Source organism: Thermobia domestica, chromosome 15 (assembly GCF_964235325.1).
Source record: "Thermobia domestica chromosome 15, izTheDome1.hap1.1, whole genome shotgun sequence".
NCBI lineage: Eukaryota > Metazoa > Arthropoda > Insecta > Zygentoma > Lepismatidae > Thermobia > Thermobia domestica.
Window position 1 is genome coordinate 61,205,497 of NC_137468.1, and position 22,831 is coordinate 61,228,327.

Sequence of the window (22,831 nt, forward strand, 5' to 3'; positions counted from 1 at the left end):
CATTACTTACATTAACACTGTTGTTGTATGTAGATTTTGTTTTATTTATTTTTTTTATCTTATTTTTGGAACTGTACATCCAGTATTTTCTTTTAAATTTTTGTGGCCCATAAGAGAGTGGGGCTCTAAGCTATAACTTGTTTAGCTTATACGTAAACCCGGCACTGTGCAGGGCCTAGTAGTGCTGCAGATGATAAATTGAGAAAGGTAACCGAAACGAGTCAAATAGTATGTTAGTTCTGTGAGAAACTCACTGTCTTTTATTTTACATAGAATGGAGATAATTTTAGTGCAAAAAAGGGGGAGAAATAATAAATATAGAAGAAACAATAATAGCTCGAATTTTATCATTTAGTGTAGATAACATAAGTATTACCTTTGTACTGAAGATTGTAGTTCACGTAAGATAAATAATTTTTAACCAACTAAAATGGAAATACCAGTGCATTAAGGGAGTCCGTGTTGTGGCACACATAGGTTTTTTTAAATACAATGCTAAGTGCTTGAATTTTGCAGGGCTGCATAGACAATTTTCCGGTACACTTTACATATGTAAATCCATAGATTTACGATTTATCATCTGTTCTTTCATGGTCTTACTGTACTGCTTCCCATCGCTCCAGTTTTGTCACTGGTTATTTGGGTATCTGATCCTCCTTGATCACTCAAACTCCTCACTAGATTTGACTTTTCTTCCTGATTTTGACGATTCCTCATTTTTGATTGCATTTCGTTTTTCAATTTTACTTTATATTGAGTAAAATGATTTACTTTAAATATTTGATACTAGTGTTATTGTCTATATTGTGCTAAGGCACTGTAAGGAACGCAATTTGGAAAAATAAATTTTAAAAAATAAATTAAAACAGTACACTAACTTCCTCTACACACACACACTGTTGGGATTTTCGAGTGTAAAATATCTTCTACAAAAGTGCTGTAAAAAACACTCTAAATCTGGTAATTTTTATTACAAGCTCAATCATCATACCTAGCACAGAAGTTGACTGACTCTCTTTAAAGTGCACTGTTCTTTTGAAAATTATAGTAAAATCGCAAAATAATATTTTTTTATTTTATTTATCTACATTTATTTCAGTGTTTCAAATATACTACACACAATCACAAACAAAGCGATTTTTGCCTAATTATTTTACATTTAAAATTTAACAATCATATATATATATATCATCATAGGTATTCTGCCTTTATTGGCAGGTCACTTGCCGCAGCTGAGAAGCTTCCATGCTCCACGGTCCTCCGCTAACCTTTTCGTCTTCGCGTATGATCTTTCTGTTTTAATATCATCCATTAATTGTAGTCTCCTTCGCCCCCTCCCTCTCTATCCCGCTACCATACCCTCTAGGACGTCCCTCATGATACAATCTCTTCTTAGGCAATGTCCCAACCAGTTTCTTTTCCTCTTCCTAATAATATCTAAAAGTGTTCTTTTCTCACCCACCATTTCTAACACTCTCTCATTCGTTTTCCGCTCGACCCAACTAATTCTTTCCATTCTTCTCCACACCCACATTTCGAAGGCTTCCAGTCGATTTTCGTCACCTTTACGTAATGTCCACGTTATAGATATAGATATAGATATAGATATAGATAAATTGTTATACATTTTTAAATAATATTGAAGCCAATAATGGACAAGTACAATGTAAAAATTTTAAATTTATCGTAAAATTTGGATTTTCGTTATTCGTTCGTTTAAGTATTTTAAGGTATTTTATTTTAAAGTAAGAATGTAAAATATATGTATTTTAAAGTAAGAAAATCTCCTCCAGTGCTTTACCGGGAGGTATGGCTCCTAGTATTAAGGCTACATTACCTCTCTGCACCGCCATGCTTATTCTTTGGATTAGGAAGCTGGTTGCCCTTTCATCACCGGATAAGTGTGTGATGCGTTTTCCTACTTCCTTTATGAAGTTTAGGCCTTCCCTTCCTCACGAGCCACCGGATGCAACTGCAACTGGTACGAATTGATATTTTTCCATAATGTTGTATTTTCTTCTTTTCTCTATCTCTTTCCGACCTGCTGCATTGACCGCCTGGATTGAAGAGAAAGGAAGGTTGGAAGGTGCAAAAGTGTCTGTGCATGTGAAGTCCCAAATTAAGGCTTTACCTTTCTTCCAAGGAATTAAGGACATCCCATCTGGTCTTTTTCCATCTGTTCTACTACAGCCATTTGGCTCCCTTATTGCCGTTACACCTGCGGAGATGAGTGCTCTCACAATGATGTCGTTGCAGCTCGAGTGTCGAGGATGTCTACCTGTGCTTTTTATGCAGGAGAGACCATGTAGTCCTTTTTTGTCAACAGGATTTTTGAACGCTTGGCATTTATGGGGTTCGCAAATATCTGCTCCCCGTCTTAACGCAATTGCTATCCTAAAAGATTCATCATTCAGTTGAAGGCCTAGAGGACGTGAGGGCAAAGCTTTGAGCCAAGCACCTGCCTCAATGGACGAGGCAGCGATCAGTCTGGCCTTGTCTTCTTGGTTGTCGGAAGACTGTAGTAAAAATGAAAAGTTTGATTGTATGATATGTTCTTCCCATGTGGATTACTCTTTTTTCCGCTAGTTATTCGTAAATATACAATTTATGGGAAATGTATCTAAATTTAAAATATTTATTTCAGGCCAGTCAAGGAAGAACAACAATTGTTGTAGCACACAGGTTGTCCACTATCAGGAACGCTGACAAGATAATTGTAATATCTAAAGGAAAATTGATGGAAGAAGGAACACATGACGAATTAATGAGGCTTAAAGGAGATTATTACGATTTGGTGATGGCACAAGTTGGAGCTGAAGAAAGAGATGCTGATGAAAACGGTACTTTTCAGTTTTAATTTTCCAAATTGTAAAATCACTCCTACTACTATAATTATTACTGTCATTAATGTAATAATAATAATAATAATAATAATTATTATTATTATTATTATTATTATTATTATTATTATTATTATTATTATTTATTTATTTATTTATTTATTTATTTATTTATTTATTTATTTAATCATCAATAAATAATAAGCATTGTGGGTCCAATAAGAACTTTCTATACAATAAAAAATTGCACTAAAACATATTAATGATAATAAATAGAAAAAAAATCGTTAATACAAATAAATAACAAATGGGCATGCATAAAGATATCAAACATAGTGCATTTATAAAGATTTCAAGCACAGTAATCAACTATATTTAAAAGGTAATGTCTGCTAATACCAAGTTTTTTGATAATTACAAAATCTGCAATAAATATATCGATAATATGATAATTATTGGCGTTGACATCAATTACATCAATTAAAATAAGTACACACTTAAAAAATTCTAGTAGTAGTACAAGGAATATGCAAGTTTATAATGTTAATTAACCGTAACTTCTAGTAATTTCTAGTAATAGTACAAAGAATATGCATGTTTACAATATTAATTAACTGTAATTTCTAGTAATTTCTAGTAGTAGTACAAAGAATATGCAAGTTTACAATATTAATTAACTGTAATTTCTAGTAGTAGTACAAGGAATATGCAAGTTTGCAATATTAATTAATTATAATTTCTAGTAATTGCTAGTAGTAGTACAAGGAATATACAAGTTTACAATATTAATTAATAGTAATTTCTAGTACAAGTACAAGGAATATGCAAGTTTGCAATATTAATTAATAGTAATTTCTAGTAATTTCTAGTAGTAGTACAAGGAATATGCAAGTTTGCAATATTAATTACTTGTAATTTCTAGTAATTGCTAGTAGTAGTACAAGGAATATGAAAGTTTACAATGTTAATTAATTGTAGTTTACAATTAGAATTTCGTGTAATAATTTAAGATCATATAAAGTTCTTCTCTCTGGTAGTTTCAAGAGTCCAATAATAGTAATATAATAATAATAAATCTACTAATAATGCATGATCTATCAGTCTAATGTAATATAGTATATACCTTCATGTTTATTTGTAAATTGTTTTCAGAATTGTACATTCATTTAATTATGTTACTATACGGTTGCATTTGTTTATTTAATACTATTTGGTTGAGAACTACTACATTACTACTACATTAGATGGGCTAGTCTGGATATGGTGATGCTTAATGCTTAAGCTTCTCTTGAATTTCCATGAGTACATCGTGGCCCCATCGTGGCGAAATTAAAATATCGCTAATTTTACAGTAATTATGTGCTATCTTCAAAAACGTAAAAGACAATCGAAAAGTGGAACAAGAGCTTCCTAGAAAATATTATTTTACATGAGATAGCGTTATCATGACTCACTTATCTGCTTTCGATTTCCAGCCATTTAGAAAATGGCATTTATTTTCGCGTTTCTAAATGGTTTGCAAACGGAAAGCTAGTAGGTGACACGTGATAAGAGTACCTCATGCAGAATAATATTGTCTAGGGCGCTCTTGTTCCACATTTTGATTATCTTTTATCTATTTGAACACACCACATAATTACTGTAAAATTAGGTGCATTTTAATTTCGCAGTGATTGGACCTCTTAAGCCAGTTGCTTTTTATTTGGTGGATATTCTACAGTGCGTCCCACTAGCTTTCAAACCCGGAAAAAACGTTATAATTTCCGAACAAATATACATAGGAAAATGAAACTCACAATACAGGTACCCTGTTTCATGCTGAATGCATGACCGTCACAGCAGGTGCTGAAAGTGTTCTCCCTGGACTTCAAGACATGTTTGTACACGGCGTTCCATATTGTGAAAAGTCCGATGTAGAGTCTGTGGTGTGATCTCATGAATCGCATTCTCAATGTTGTTTCGCAACACTTGCAGTGATCGTGGGTTGTTTCTGTAAACACAACCTTTAAGAAAACCCCATAAGAAGAAATCAGGTGGTTTCAAATCCGGGGATCTTGGCGGCCACAATCCTTTGGAGATTATCCTGTCACCAAAAAGGACTCAATTTCTGCCATGGCCACGTTGGAAGTATGGTATGTTGCTCCGTCTTGTTGGAAATAACCGCGACGCAGTTCTTGATCGTCCAGCTGATTCACAAATTCACTGAAGATGTGTAAGTAAACTTGTGTGTTTACTGTATCTTCAAAGAAGATGGGTCCAATGATACGCTGTCAGGAAATTGCACACCAAACTCCCACCTTCAAGGGATGAAGTGGAATCTCATGGTACACATGTGGATTTTCAGCGGCTCACACCCGAGTATCCTGAGAGTTGACATAACCGGGGAGATGGAACCAAGCTTCATCTGTGAACCAAGTATAGTCTAGGATTCCTGGATTGTCATGCAACAAAGCTGGCAATCAACGACAATACATCACGCGCTTTTACCAGTCTGTAGTCTTCAACTCCTGGACGACTGTAACGCGATATGGAAACAGCTTGGCTCTTTTGGCGGCTCTTTGCACAGTTGACTTTGACATCCCTACCTCTTGTGATAATCGACGCAGGCTCTTCTTAGGGGACTGCAAAAGACGTTGCCGCACATTCTGTACTGTCTCCTCCGACATCCGTGGACGCACGCCTCCATGTCCCGTAAGCAACGTTCCTGTTGTTTCGAACTTGTTCACCAAATGATGTATTGATGATTTCGATTGTCCTTTACGGCATCCAAATTCACGGCAAAATTCACGTTGAACGGTTTACAGAACGATCCCGATATCCAATATTTTTTAACAATGAACACGCGTTCCTGTACGGTGTACAGAACCATCCTCGCGATGCAGCGACTCGAGTCACACTAACGCACGCGCACCACGCCAAGCAGCACTTTCCCTGGCCCCTGGCGCCACCTATCGTCTTTGTTTTGACGTGTGCGCTTCTGTTCAACCCTTTCTCGTGTTTAGCATGAAACAAGGTACCTGTATTGTGAATTTCATTTTCTTATGTACATTTGTTCGGAAATTATAACGTTTTTTGGGGGTTCGAAAGCTAGTGGGACGCACTGTATGAGCACTTATTGTTTCGCAGTTATTGTATCCGCACAGTTAATCTTAATCAGGATTTAATTATAAATAACAAAAGTAGATTTTAGTACTTCTATATAGTGGACTTAACAAATTTCGTTTTCATCTCTCCTTTTGTATTCTCAATGATATTTCGATATCATTTTATGATTGGAATCTGATTTTTTTTATTTTTATTGTTATTATTATTATTATTTTTTGTTTCTGTTGGACGCCACTATTTGCGATAATAGATAGAAATGAATAAAAAGAAAGTAACAGTTTTATTATTTTAAAGGTAATGGAGATGGACATGAAAATATGTACAAAAGAAGATTAATGAGTTTAACAAGTGTAGAATCTGACAAAGATAGACATCTATCTATTGTTGATGGAACACAAAGTTCTTTGAAAAAGGATGCGGTAAGTTGAGTTTATTTTAGGAGTATGTTATGATGTTTTTAAAGTTATTTTCATTCTTTCATTCAACTGTTTTTTTTTTAAAATGACATTATTACTTACTTACGAGTACTTATCTTGTCAACAGTATGAAGCAAATTAATGACTTGAAATGATGAATAGAGTTTTTCAAAGTGAGATGAATCTAAAGAAATTCATTTAATCCCTCTAATATACTGTATTTATTGTTACGTTCTACATTGTTACGCTTTTACATGCTTAATTCATTTTGCATTACTATAAATAATCTGTAAACTGATAAGCATTATATTGCAGTATTAATTCAACACCATCAATCCGTAAAGCTTTGCTTGGTTGTAAGTACAATTGTATTGGTTTAAATACAATATATATTACTTCCATCTCTTATTCTCAGTGGTAGAGCCCTTACCCTTGGAGCGTGGAGTCTGATTCGATCCCCGACCAAGTAACTTTATGGTGGACAACATCGTGTCCGTGGGTTTTCTCGAGGTACTCCTGCTTTCTTCCACATTCTCATTCTACCGATTTTCTACAATCATTCACTTGATTTAATCATCCTTTTCCTTTAGCCTCAAGGGTATAATCGTGCAACGTTAAACTGAAATGTTTCATCTCATTTCCAGTTTCATTTTATCTCTTATTCCTGCAGAATTCTCGCATTATCAAGCTTTTAGTTCTTTTCAGAAGCCTATTTCGATGGATAAAAATAGAAGGACTAGAAATAAGATAATAGCAATGTTTCTATTTCTTGTTAAATAAAATGCTGGAGGGCTTATCTTCAAATGAGATGCAGTTCTGAAGAAACAGTGGTCAAGCCGTTGATCCCTTATTGTACAACGATCTCACCTTTCTATTTCCACAGAACCCGTACATTAGTCTAAGATAGACAATAAAACATTCAATTACACAAGGAATAACACTATTACTTTGGCCCGATGAGTTCGTTCAATTTTATCTGCTGATTGTTTTATAACATTTTTTTACTACTAAAACCAAGGGAGCAAAGAAGAGCCGAAAGTTAAAAAGTAGAAGTATCCTCCAAGTAATAGAACATGAAATAATTGATAGTATCACATAATGATACTTAACATAGAATAATCAAATAAATTAACGATATTCTCCTTTCTTTCCAAGGAAGAGGACTATAATGTTTCCATCACCAGGATTTTGAAAATGAACAGTCAAGAATGGGCTTACATATTAACAGGGTGTATCGGATGTATTATTGTTGGTGTTAGTTTCCCTTTGTTCGCCATAATTTTCGGCGAATTCTATGGGGTAAGTTTAGAAATAAAACTCTTTGATATTAATTTTTTAAACTTTAACTTATATATTAGTAGAAAACTGTAACTAAAGTCACCTTCCGCAATGTTGCTAAAGGTGGCTAATGAGAAGTCACACTAGTAAAAATTAAAGTATTATCACCTGAAATTAAGGGAATAAAGGTTATCCCTTAGTATATTAAGAACATTAAGAAAGTTTTCTTCTTTTAGTTTCAAGCAAAAAAAAAACAAAAAAAAACTTAATGTTTACCAGTGTGATTACCCTTACATGCTGCCTCTAGTTGTAACTGTTATTTCAATAACAAGAATATAATTTTAGAATTTAGAATTTAACGAATTTAAGAATTAGCCTTCAATAATTAGAGTACTGACTACTAAATGAATTAAGATAATAAATTTTAGACGATAATCGAAAATTCATTTCTTTTAGATGCTTTCACTGGAGAAGCCAGATGAAGTAACAGCACAAACAAGCTTTTATTCTATCATGTTTTTGGTTATGGGTATTGGAACTGGAATAGCAACATTTTTACAGGTAAGTTATCATTTTCATATTCATACACTCAACTATTTTACATTCGTGTATTCTGGTGAAATGTTCATTTAAATAGAAAACTAATAAAAATCACTTCGGTGTTTCCACTTGAGATTTTGAGGGTTTATTTTGATCGCAGGAGCTTTCGCTAAAAGTTATCATTTCAATGCCGAGTAATTTGAAAAAAATAGTCAATTTTAATTACTGTCAATCTTGTGTAAGATGTTAACTCACATGTAAGACAAATTGTTAACACTTCAAAGAAAATAGCAAGACAAAGTTTTAATAAGGTCAATTTCCGTTATGTTACTAATACACACAAATTCAGTCGGTAATTCTGACTCTGTAAAGTCAATATTCATTAATAAATTCATTCATTTAGCAAAGAAACTAAAGACAGAATAAGTCGTTCTGTTCTCTGAATGAAGATCGATGGATCTCGCCGCGATTTAGTTGAGTGACATTCAGCGCAAATCAGTATCAGTGGACATAAAAGGCATTAAGAGTCTTCATCCCGGCGAAATTAAAATACCGCTAATTTTACAGTAATTATGTGATATCTTCAAATAGATAAAAGACAATCGAAATGTGGAACAAGAGCGCCCTAGACAATATTATTTTACATGAGAAACCGTTATCACGACTCACTTATCTGCTTTCGATTTCTAGCCATTTTGAAAATCGGCATTTATTTTCGCGTTTCTAAACAGCTGAAAACGGAAAGCCGCTAGGTGACTTATTATAACGGTACCTAACGCAAAATAATATTGTCTAGGGCGCTCTTGCTCCATATTTCAATTATCTTTTATTTATTTGAAGATATCACATAATTACTGCAAAATTAGCGGTATTTTAATTTCGCCGGGATGAAGACTCTTAAACCAAAGCTCTTTAGCTCTTTTGTGTATTTACGAGCATTATATCATTTTTTTTTTTTTTTTTTTTTTTTTGTATTGAAAAATATTCAACAGTATCTGAAATGTAATGAAAGAAACTGTATTTCTACTGCATAAACAAGCCAGATGATATAATTTTACTGTGTGTATTAATAGGAAACAGACGCTATCACTAAGTCATTAATGTTACCAAATCTCAAGAACATTAATCTTATCACAACGTTCAATGTTACCAAGTCTCAAGAACATTAATCTTATCCCAACGTTCAATGTTGCCAAGTCTCAAGAACATAAATCTTATCCCAATGTTCAATTTTATTCAATCGTATCCTTAATCTCATCAACCTAATTATTCTTGTAAAGACATGATTTACTACATATCCTTATAAAATTCATGAAACTTGTAAATGCTTTGTACAAATCCTTATTTATTATACACTTTAATTTGTTGTATACACTTTAACATCTTCCTATCGAATTACTTAAACATACTCAATTGTACTAAATATTCTGTTCCCTTTAACGGTAGTATGTTTCTAATTTAATATTTAACGTTTCCTATCATTCTTCCATATCTATAGGCTTGCGGTGATAGCGAATCCTACTGCAATATTGTTCGTGAAACTAAATTTGTAAACATCGTAACTCGTGTATGTAACTCTCTATCTGAATATTTATAGCGCTTCATTATTGCCACGAACCACTTGTTTATAACAATCTAACAATTAGGTGTAGGAAGCCATTGTTATCCTCATAAATATTCTGCCATTATTGATAGGTCACTGCTACAACTGAGAAGCTTCCACGGTCTTCAGCTAAGGTTTCTATCTTCACATACGATTGTTCTCTTTTGATACCGTCCATCAAGTATAAATTCCTTCTCGCTGATGTGAATAGTAACAACCTCGATGCCTTCTTAAGTCCAATTTCAGCATATCTGAACGGTGAATGAGAAAGGGTAGAAAGTACATGTCCAAAATGACCAAGATTAGTGCCAAATTCAAAGTTTTCGGAATCACTACGCTGATTGGTGGCAGCCAATGGTTTGAGCCCAAGTTTAGCAAAAACATGTGCATGTTAGCTAGCCCAGGAATTGACAGGGGTGTACCTCGTTATTATTTATACCACTCAGCTCTTTATGTTCTGAGAGGAAATTTTTTTCGAAGTTTTGCCTGAGTTGGGCTCTGAATTGAAGAAACCTTAGTGAAACTAGTCTCCACTGTTTACAACGACATCTATCACGAATCGAGAAAAATGTTTCGAATAAAATTTACTTTTCTTCCCTCGTGATATCCGAATCTGAAAAAAATAAGTCTCCATTTGAGTTTTCAAAATTTTCCAGGTGGACGGGAGCGGACTAATTTTATCACAGTTGAACTATCTCCTCAAAAAAATAAATTTTCTTATTTCGAACATTTTTTCCGGCCGATGCAAATTATTACAAAAGATGTAATGCATGTTTTAAAATGTTTACCATATTTTTAAAAATCAAAATGACTTTAAAATCGTCAATTTTCCAAACCTTAGTGAGAATTTCGAGCTCTACCCTCCTCCCGCGTAAAGAAAAGGCTGCTTTGTCACTGTTGCTACCTTATTATTAAGTTAAGCAGTTAAGAAAGCAGTGGAGAAAGTTAAGCAGTTAAAATTTTCATAAACCACAACTAAATATAACTCACTTAGTAATTACTTTAAATCATTTGCTTATGTTTGTTAACTTAGCATTTAAATTTCCCATAATAATAATAATAGTAATTTAAATTGACCAAGAATGGCTGTTAATCAAGCAAAGCCACCTACAGGACAACTGCCAATAAGAAGTCTAGTGGAATATCATGCTCACATATATTCTAGTAAAAACAGTATACTAGACTAACCAAGTTGTTTTCAAGAAAGTAGTTCAAATTACATCTCGAATTAGCATGTATGTTTCTTTAATAGACTTCATTCTACCCCTTCTTCTTCTTCCCCTTAAAAGAACTTGAATATTGACATTGTTGGTTGAACTTAATGTTTGATCTGAATACGCTTCCATCTTTAGTCTATTGCAACGTATCAATAATGAAGATAATTCACATAAAATACTTTGAAGAAACTAAAACTTCAAATATACTATACAAGCTATAGTCCAGATGCAAAACTTAAAAGGTAATTTCATATTATTTGTATACTAATGTGTTTTCGACATTATATTCTTTACTTCTAAACTTCACTCAAAATTTAAGTTAGTTTGTTTCATTTACTACTCATAATAATCACATTTGTCTTGTTTATTCCGCATCTTTTAAATATCTTGTTAATTTTGAATTCAAAATGTATTTATTTTCTTGTCTGAATGCTCTGCGTAAAAAGAGGTTCGAGGTGAAGTCACTAAGTCAATAAAGCAAGGACTAGGACAATCATTTCATCTCCTTTTCTTAATAAAATATATAAAATACTATGACATTTGCAACAAATACAGGGTGATTCAAAGAAACGGGAAATTTTTAAAGTTGTGTTGGTAACAGTGGGCGTTTGGTAACACTGTATAACGTACGCCAGCCTGTCAACGACACCCTGCCATTTAGTTATCATAAATGGTTGGAGATGTGCGCAACATGATTTCGCGATCAAAATTTTAGATATTGGGCATAAGACAATCCTATGGAGCTACACCAGCGTCCATTGCACAGCAACAAAGTTACTGTGTGATGTGATATGTCATCATGAAGTGTGACGAGGCCTTTATTTTTTGAGAACGAGAATGGCCATGCGATTACATTCACATCGAATCGTTACATTCTCATGCTTGAAACCTTTGTTGTGCAACAACCACTGAGATTTCCACACATTGTTAACACAGCCTGGTTGCAACAAGATGGAGCAACGTCACACACAGCATGAATATCCATAGCTGCTACACTCCAATTATTTGGGGAACGTGTAATTTCGAAAAATGGTCACATTCAATGGACCACCAGATCTCTTGATTTGTCAGCTTGTGATTTCTTTCGTGGGGTCATCTTAAAAGCAAAGTGTTCCTTAGTCGACCTGCCACAATGGAAGAATTGAAAGCCGAAATCCGAGAAATTCCAGTTGAGATGTTACGTTAAACCATGAACAATGTTTCCGTTGAGACTGCAAGAATGTTTGCGTAGAGAAGAAGTCGCCTGCAAGATGTCATCTTAAATAATAAGTTGAGCTGTATGTATTTTAAAATGGCATTATTTTTGCTACTAAATGAGCTGAATAATAATTTTAAAAAAACATTTGTTTCCATGAAATTATTTCATTTCAAAATTTCCCGTTTTTTTAATCACCCTGTAAAAATAAAATATTACCAATAGATTAATATATTTTTATTCGTATTTATAGATGTATATGTTCACCGTAGCAGGAGTAAGACTAACCATGAGACTGAGGAAAATGAGTTTTGCTAGCATGCTGAGTCAGGAAATTGGTTGGTTTGATGACGAGAGAAATAGTACAGGGGCTTTATGTGCCAGACTTTCTGGTGACGCAGCAAGTGTGCAAGGTGTAAGTATTGTATATATATATACACACTACCAGAAAGTTTCCGTACAAAGTAGGTTTATGTATACTTTACGTATATTCGAGAAAAAACAAAGACATATCAATAGAATTTATTTTTTATCTGGAACCTACAGTATGTATATGAGAGAAAAATACAGAAATTTAACAGAAATGGGCCATTGTTTTGTCAAAAATTTTAATATTTGATTCATCAAAGTAGCCACCACGTGTAGTGATAACAGCTTTATAGACTTTGGGCATTCGCCGTATTAGTTTCTGTAGAGTTTCGGGCTTGACTGCTATCCAGGCTTTGCGAAGACACTCAAATAAGTATTTCTCGCTAGAGGGGCGCATCTTTCGAACTGCCCTATCAAGCCAGGGACGGCGCTAAGGGTGGGCGGGGGTGGGCAACCGCCCACCCGATGGATGGCCTCGCCCACCCATCCGCCCACCCAACAGAACAGGGGTGTCATTAAGGGGGGACAGGAGGGGGCAATTGCCCCCCGCAAGATTTTGAGGAATACATATACTTAATCGATTGTCTACTAATATACTAGTGCAAACCGTGAAAGTCTTATGTTGTTGGTGTTCTTGCCCCCTCAAGCGAAGTTTGAAATGACACCCCTGCAACAGAAGTAGAATAATGAAGGTGACCAGGAGCCCTAAGCTATTGAAGATAATGGGGCCAATTTATTTCTAGCATTCTTTTTCAGCGACAAAATTTCGCCTTTTCTGTTTGCATATATGCTATATGGTAATTTATGGATCTAATACATATCTATTAAGTAAATACGTTTTCGTGTATATTTCGTTAACTTAACTTACTGTTTTGAATACATTACAGAAAAACTGTAAAATTTGTAAAATTAGCGGTAGTTTAATTTGGTACCAATAAAGTCCCTTGCCGATCTTTTTGCACCAACTATGATCAACGATCCACGCCATGCTTCTACAATATGTGGAGACCGCATCATTTCTCATTTCAAGTTTTTTCTATTCAGTTGGGTAAAGTTTGAAACGTTTCCAGGGATCCGTGTAAGTAAATACAGTCTAAATATCATTCAGGGTTGGTAATTACTGTCTGAAGCTCAACTAATCGTGTGAGCTTTTTCCAGGTCAGGTTACTGGAGTAACTCAAAATGGAATGCAACCCTCGAAGATTACACAAGGTGTAATACGACACAAATTCGCTGGAACCAGAGGCGAACTTAGAAGGTTAAAACTAGAGAAGGGGCAACTAAAACCCAGATTATGATAGATATATCGTGAGTTTACTCTAAACTTTCAAAAATATGTAAGTAATGGCTTCAATTATTTTTGTCATTCAAAAAACTGGGATCGTAGACCTCTCCGGCCCCTGGCTAGATACATCTCTGGCTGAAAATCATAAAAACAACGTTAAATAACCTAACTGTTGCACTAAAATTATTATAAGACCTATAAATGTAGGTAGCATCTTTTTACTGCGACGTGAAAAGATGTTGGTACCTTGCCTTGCTATGTAGTAACCAGTGGCGTATTTAGGGGGGTGGCTTCCGGGCTTAACCCCCCCCCGAAATCACTTAGTATAGTAAAGTAAATGAAATATCTTGCAGAATGTTCACATTTCCAGGCAAAATCCCCCCGAAAGTTAGCAAAGCCTCTCCCAAAACAAAATCGTAAATACGCCACTGGTAGTAACTAGTGCCGATAACCTAATGGATTCAGCCTGTTGCATACTAACTTACACAAGGTAAATTCGGGCAGTTCTGAACGTAACAATACATAAAATACTGTTAATATATACAAACGAACGCATATGCCTAGAACGAATGGGTGAAATCACTACGATTCGTGCTCCTATTCTTTCCTTTAGTCAGGGGCGGATCCATTCTGAATGTTTAGGGGGGGCAGTCGTTCGAAGTCAATAGGTTTTATTTTACGTTTATAATACAAAGGTGAAAATTCTTAGGATATGTTTTATTTTTTAAATAAAAACATATTCAATTCTGGGGGGCGATCGCCCCCTGGATCCGCCCCTGCCTTTAGTGATCCATTATTGCACTCTATAGATCACTATATGAGCTCCTCCGTGGCTAAGCGGTTAGCGTACGCACCTTTGGCGTGGGAGACCCGGGTTCGATTCTCGGTAGGAACTCATGTGGTTCGGATTCCACGTTAATCAGTAGGTCCCGTCTCATGTAGCCTCGCTGCTGAAAGGGACGTTAAACTTAAAATCAACTCAACTCTATAGATCACTATGAAAATCAGTGCCAAGTTCTGAAAGTTATGAAAATACTTCTGCAAACTACTTTTCATACTTACGTACAGCGAAATAAAATAGCTATAATTTCGCGATGTAAAGATTATTGCCGCTTAGGGCTGTAACTCCTTTATATTTTACTATTATTTCGCGAGCTTGTCGTTTCATGCCTTCTTCTTAAGCATCCACTGTTACCAGACTCAATTTCTTGTCGAATTCCAAATAGTACAAGAAAGGGTAGCACTAGATTTTTATCCGCATACAAGATACTGTATCACTTATGCTGTGAAGTCTTATTAAAGTAGCTAAGTGTAATGGCTGGAAAACAGGGTCCCGATTACAAATGGGGCTCTGAAAGAAAATCTCCATTACAAGCGGAGCTGGGAAACGAGGGTTCCATTATAAGCGGGGCTGGGCAACAGAAATCCCATTGCAGGCGGGTTGGAAAACAGGGCCCTATTACTTGCTTCATGAGAGCTTAATACATAACAGTACAGAACACCGTTGTTGTATGTGCGTTTTATCTTATTTGCTTTTTCTTATTATTTGGAAATGACATTACAGCCACTTTTTCTTTAAAATTTTTTGGGCCCAAGAGAGCTATAGCTTGTTTAGCTTATACGCAAATCCGGTACTGAAGGTGACATCCTGTACTTCACAAGCAATAGGTATTACTTTCGATTGTAATGTAATAGGTTCTATGACTCTGTTTAACTCTGCAATGGACAATGATTTTAAGACAGATACTTGTAGTAATATAATGATGCCAAAAGTCGTGATTAATGAATTGAAGTTTAACACACACGCACAATCGTGCTATTGAAACGCCAGTGTTTGTATGTGCTGCACTGAAAAAAAAAGTGCTTTTTAAAATGCCAACTAAATAATGGACAGAGCTGGCCAGTATTATCTATTGTCTCATTTTGAGAAAGAGAGGGAGGAGAGTAGTGCTTTGTGTCAAGGGCGCCGATCCTGGGGGCCCAAGGGGGCCCGGGCTCCCCCAAAGCCCATGTGCGCCCCCGCATTTTATTTATGAATATACAATATTTGGCATAATTTGGATTCAATTTGTCTTAAAATCCTCATGCATGCCTTCTGCATCTGAATGCTCCTCCCCCCCAAATTTACAGAGAAATCGGCGCTCTTGCTTTGTGTTGGCGCGATAGCTTCTTATAAGAGGGTTCCAACTTGCAATTGTTTACAGCAATGTACCACATGTCTTACCCGTGTGGCATTAAACAGATTTGTAAAAGCTCTTATTATAGCATTGTTGTGTTGATCTCTGTTGCGTTCAGAAGTCTTGGCGGTCGGTGCTTGTTCAGCTAATATGTCGAAAAAATTTAGCGATTTCTTCTGAGGCTCGGTGTCTTTCTCGTGTTCAAAGAAGCGCGATTTTCAATCCGTTGATGTTAGTGATAATCCTTCTTGTTCAATGGGGAAAAGACAAAAAATACAAACATGTGACAACCAGGATTCGCAATTTGAAGTGTTCGATTTCGAGGAAAGTGAAAATGAACTAGATGTTGGAGAGAACGAAGACGACAGTATTGCTTCTGAAGTTACTCATTTATATTTTTTGTCTCTTGCTTTCTTGTAATAAATACTTCAAAGATAAAAATGTTTGTAGCAGCCTATTTTATCCTTATTTTACTTTACCTACTTATTGTGTATTTTATGTTATTAACGAAAAGTAGAGTATTATCTGTTAGTCTGCGTTGTTTGAACCTTCTTTTATTTCTATGCATTCATGTGCATTTTTGGAGGGAGAGGAGGTAAAGCAGTCTTAAACTTCTTCGACTACACAGAACACACCGTTATTATTGTTTAAAAAGCTGAAAGTAGAGGTAGTGTGTGTGCCACGCGGAATTCGGTAGGTCGAGCATATTGCCACGAACTCCCGGAGCCCCTCATAAGTCCTGCATTTCTTCAGTTTTACCAGGTGAATGCTGGAATGGCACCTTCTATAAGGCCAACACAGCTGTTTTCCACATCCTTGTTTCTCCCCTATTTCGGTCTGAGCCTTAGCTAACTAAAGAGTATAAAAATTAAAATATAATTATTGTCAAAAAATGTCTACATTGCCCAGTTCTCATTTTCGTTGTCCGCCCACCCAGCAACCAGGTCCGCCTCTTTCCGCCCACCCCATCAAGCGTTTCTGGCGCCGTCCCTGTATCAAGCTCATCCCACAGTAACTCAATTGGATTACAATCCGGTGATTGTGGGGGGCCACACCCTATTTTTTAGATCTCCCTGTTACTCTTTTGCTGACAAATACCCTCTACAAAGTCGGGATGTGTGTTTTTGGTCATTGTCTTGCTGCATGATGAACCCATGACCAATGAGCCTCTTCCAAGATGGCACTGCGTGTCTGATCAAAATCTGGTGGTACTGTTCTTTTTGCATTGCACCCTGTATTTGCACAAAATCCCCCATTTGATTGTTACCAAAGCAACCCCACACCATCACAGAACCACCAACGTGCTTTACCGTTGGCAAAATACACGACAGAAACAGTCTTTCGCCCTTGGAACGGCGCACGAAAACCCTGCGTCTATGACTGAAGAGCTTGAACTTTGATTCGTCAGTAAATAAGCACTTGTTCCACTGCTCTGGCCCCCAGCTTGCAAATTTTCTTGCCCACAGCAATTTCTTCTTTTTGTTTTGAGGGCGCAAGAGCGGTTTCCTAGTTGTCACATGACCGTTTAGTCCCTCAAACTAACCGCGTCCGGACACTTTCATAGCTGATCGGCTTTTCGCGAGTTTCGTTCACTTCAGCTTGTATTTGGGGCACTCTTTTCAACCTGTCGCGTTTGCTTGTCACTATAATGTACTTGTCCTCCCTTACAGTCGTAGCTCTAGGCCTTCCAGATCTTCCTTGAGAGCGATTTTCCCCTGTTTCAGCAAATCGTTTTAAGGTATCATGCACTGTACTATGGGGTATTTTCACTTTTGCTTCTATTTCAAGTATTGTATAACCTTCTTCTCGTAAAGTAACTACTTTTACTCTCGTTTGAATGCCCAATTCCCTTTTCGTACGGGGCATTATGTTGACTAATAGGGAACACTTTACACCTCACTTCAACACACACACACACACAACAACTAGCATGCAATAGACAACTCCAACAGTGAGATCTAAGAGAGAAGTAGACAGAGCAGCTTGAGAGACACCTATGAGGCATTTATTGTGTATTCGAACTTCAATTTGCAGTGTAATGGTGGTTTTGTATCGCACGCGTACGTAATGCACCAGCACAATGGCGCGATATTTAAGAGTATTTTTCTTAATTCGTCCACAACAGGCCAAGACCTTTTCTCTCGTCGGGTTCTAAAATATTTCACCTTTCATTTGTGAGCAAATTGTAATGCATTCTTATGTTACATTTTGAAAATTTCTTTATTTCGTGTTTGTCCGGAAACTTTCCGGGGGTAGTATATATATATATATATATATATATATATATATATATATATATATATATATATATATATATATATATATATATATATATATAATTAATCATTTATGAAAATATATATGCATTAACATGTTACATTTGTGTTATTATTATCGATTAAACCTCAATAAAAAGGCAAATTTCCTTCGAGCACATATTTAAGTTATAGAAAAAGTATGTAAGTAACAATCCCAAAAAATAACCATCTACCTACGAATAGTGTCAAATAATATTTAACTCCTTGAGGTCCAATAGGATTGTAAGGCAGGTATAACTTAGTTTTTGTTATTTAGGCTAAATTAGACATGTAGATCTCAAGAATTGTCATTGCAAATTTATCACCTCAATAGTACCCAATTATGGCATAGGACAAGTGTTCTATTGTCAGTAAAGGATTATTTTAAAACAAATAAACATAAACATTTCTATTTATAATAAATATTTTAATCATTTTATTTCTCTGAATAGTGTTAACAATTATAATTTTTGTGCGTGCTAATATTAGTATTTCCTATATACTTTTAAATCCATGAATAGCTGGTAAAAATTATACAAAGCCACAGACTGATTTTAAAACTATTATAAAGCATTTTGTATTTACAATCTATCTCATTTTGTAATAAATGAAGCTTTAATATCAAACACTAAAAAAATATTTTAAACTATTCTGTACATATTTATAATAATTTAGAGAAATAGGACAATTATGTTCCCTGGACGTGAAGGGGTTATAAGACTAGGCTAAGGCGAATTGAGAGTCATGAAGTAGTTCATGAGACTTGTAATAATTTCTTCTTACTGAAAATTTAGTTTATTTGAAGAACAAGATTCCATGTTTATCATTTTATGCATCAACCATTTAGTATAATTTTAAAACCGTTTACCTGCCAATTTTCCCAATTGGGAACATGCTTTTAGAAATCATATTGTGAGGTTGTAAACTAATGAGATGGTTGGAATTTGGTCTTTTATAAAGCGAGAAGTGTTGAATCATTTATTTTAACTGAAATAGTTAGTTATTAAAACATTTTAAGACTTTTTGAAAACAATTGAATTTTACGATGTTTGACATTCTTCGCCATACTTGTAGTGAGGGATTTCTGATTCGTGTAGAGATACTATTTTTCTTGAAAATTTTTGAAATGTTAACGGAGAAACGTCAATCTGTACTCATGCAAAAGTACGTATATATATTTATAACACATTAGAAGCACCAAGCGCCAACGTTCCCAAATAGGAACATAACATATTTCATATATGCAAAATGATTTTTGTAAATAAAAGCATATAAAACTAAATTAACTTCCCTTTAGAAGAAAACAAGTAAACTTTTGTTAGATTTTTACTTCCGTCTTAATTCGGCAGGTGCTTCTCGTGTCAAGGCTGTGTCCAGGGATAAGAATCATGGAGTTTCTGGAAAACTCAGTGTTGGTACACTTCAAATATAATTCGATCCAAACTCATGTGAATTTGTGGCAAACAACATCCTGCTTAGGATTCTTGTCAGAAATTTCCTGTTGTACCTCTCTCTTTTTTCAGTTTCTAACAATTCCATCATTACTTATTTCTGTCATCCATCTCTTTCAATCTACAGAGTACATGGCATTGTGTGTTATGAATGACGTTTGAAGGAAGAACATCTCAACTTTTAGTGAAATCTCTTATCGCTGTATAGACAAATTTAAAAAAAAAAATGGTACATTGTTTCACGCTTAAGTTACATATATCTTTAGATATCGGCAAATTATTTACCTGCAAAGGTATATTAATGTGTAAAATCAAGGCTATTGTCAAGGCCTACTTACTGGTTCCTCGAACTGTAGCGACCTTGCTCAACTGATTTAAAAAGCTAATGTTTGTATTATTTTAATCATATATGAGGGAAGGATAATAATTCTCTAGAAAACTTCAAAGCAATTAATAAATTATCTACTGAAGATTAGGGACAGTCAGAGACGTACCAGAAGATGGATTCTGGGGGTTTGGATCCCCAAAAATCAGTGGTCGAAGTGAGGCATAGGTGTATAAAAAACTGAATTATGGCAAAAATGGACAGTGTCCTATACCTCCGAGGAGGAAGGGGAAATGCGGTGGTATGCCATACTGCCTCTGGTTTTTTAGTGATCAAGAACCATCAGTTTTTTAGTTATACCGTCACTGGAAAGTGGATGCTAATATACCTTTAATAAATCCATTTTCATACATAATAATTGAATTGCTTTGCACGTCAAAGATTGTATTTCTTATGTAGAAATAATTTCTATGTTCGAAACACCAACACTTTTGTTATATTTTTCCTACCTTCTGTTTTTAAAATGAAGTATCTACAAATAATTTCGCCTCTTTCTCTACGCAAGAACTCTCTTGGTTATGTTGGTTGCAGATAAGTGTCACATGACAGAAAGAAAAGTCCTGGGCTCAATCAAACAAAAGACAATGTAATGAGACGATTCATTTAAACTGAAATCGGAAAGCATTGTTGAGTTCACCGGAATTTCTTTTGTGTCTACCTAAGTCCGGTATTTACGAGAAAAATATAGTTCATGAAATAAAAAAATCTTATTTTGTTTAAATGTTCGGTTATTGTGTGGTATGTCAAGGATATTAAATTGGTGGAGCTTATATGCTTTCCGGAAATTTACCCGCGAGAGTAGTATTCATAATACCGGTTTGGGGCCACTTCCTCAAACCAGGCTTTTTTATATATGAAATCCTCCAGCATAGAATCACATAAAAAATTACATCTTCCCCCCATACATCTTCAATTTACTTTTATGATATATAACCATAAAAGAATTTTACACCTAAACTTACATCTAAAACTTATATCTAAACATTTCTTAAACTTTCTATTCTTCGCTTTTCTTTTTCTTGTCTCCCTTTGATATAGCTATCCATTAGTTCTTTTAGCTTTGTTAGTAAATCTTCTTTTCTTAAATCTATCGAATAATGACCCCAAGCTAGAGTATGTATCCCATCTTCTAATATGTATCTTTTATCATCGTAAGAGCTTAAAGCTAGCTTGTTTTCTTCTACTGAATATACATTATGTCTTTTACTCCTAATAGTATTTTGCATTTTATATAATTCATAATCTTTTAAGACACAATCTTCGTAATCTTTGAAAGTTATTTCTGATTTAACAATATTCGATTTTATTCCTTTTGCCTTTTTACAACATTTGTCCTTATCAAATTTACTTTTAAAGTCTTTATCTTCGAGGTCTATTTGAGGTGCTTGTATTGAATACATCTTTGATTTGAGACCTACGACTTTTCCTATGATTTCACCTTTCAGTTCATCTTTGAATTTTCCTAATACTTTCTTGTTAACTTGTTTTATCCCATATTTGTTATTATCTTTGTAATCAGATGTATCTAGATGCTCATACATAGCTTTCATATCCTCATATACATCTTCTGTTTCTATATGTGCTATAACCGAGTCTGTGTCACTCATTAATAGTTTGACTTTATCTCCATATTTATTCTTCAACACATTGTAATAGAAATCATATAGACAAATTTTAGATATATCCAGAACAGACATCCCAACATAGATAGGCTTGTTAAAAGTAATTTTTGTCTTATACATATGAATAGCAGCTAGATCTTCGGAAAATATAGTTCTATCTTTAAAAGTAGGTTTAGCTATTAATTTCTCTGCTAATTCTACATTATGTGCTAGTTTTATATCTACTCTCTTTCTTATGTTTTCCATAGTCTTTCCAAATACTGCATTATTCGCTAGTTTATAGAAGTCTTTTTCAAAATCATTCCTTGCATGCGACCTAAGTTCTGTATTTAATTCTATATATTTCTTTAACCAGCCTGATTGTTTAAATTCTAATATTTTATGTATCTTTTTAATTTTTAGACCTTGTGACACATAGAATTTTAAATTTTGATAATGCAATATATAGTTTTCTTTATCGTAAAGTGTTGTTAATAATTTTGGAAGTTTCTTGTTGTTTATATAATTTTCAGGAGCTAATGGCAAATCTGAATGTTTATTATGAAGTTCTTTTGGATACTCTAAATCGACTTCTAGTATATATCCAGTATTAGACTCATCGTCTGTCTCTAATATTTTATTTATCCAGTATTTATCATTTACACCATTAATAACCTTTTTCCATTCGAATTCTCCATAAGGCATATGATGATTCATAGCCCATCCATATTCGTTATTTGCATCCATGTACATTATGTAAGAACTTTTCTCTTTAGGATTATAATTTTCTAGATACTTATTATTAGCTACTGCATATCTATTTGAACATTGAGAAATTCCACCTCTTATACCTTTTTCTATAAAGAGCAGTTTATCATAATCAGTTAACAATTCTAATTTTTGTTGCGTCATCTTTAACATTGCATCCCAGAAGAAGCCTGGACTTGTGAAATACCATGCAGGATCTAATTTATATGTATTAAGAGCTGTATCTCTGAAGTTTTCAATAATGTCTGTTAATTGAAGTACATCTGTTTTGTTGTAGAATTGAGTATATTCTCTTAAAGTTTTT

At 34.6% G+C, this 22,831-nt stretch overlaps 1 protein-coding gene across 1 annotated transcript in view; it reads left to right on the forward strand.

Moving 5' to 3' along the window:
- The window catches only part of LOC145671044 (multidrug resistance protein homolog 49-like), an 82,855-nt gene that overhangs the window by 26,068 nt on the left and 33,956 nt on the right, over positions 1-22,831 (forward strand). The window contains exons 11-15 of the mRNA XM_081739724.1: positions 2,645-2,840; positions 6,240-6,364; positions 7,517-7,660; positions 8,096-8,200; positions 12,448-12,609. Coding sequence (XP_081595850.1) covers positions 2,645-2,840; positions 6,240-6,364; positions 7,517-7,660; positions 8,096-8,200; positions 12,448-12,609 — 732 coding nt within the window. The remainder of the gene's footprint in view (positions 1-2,644; positions 2,841-6,239; positions 6,365-7,516; positions 7,661-8,095; positions 8,201-12,447; positions 12,610-22,831) is intronic.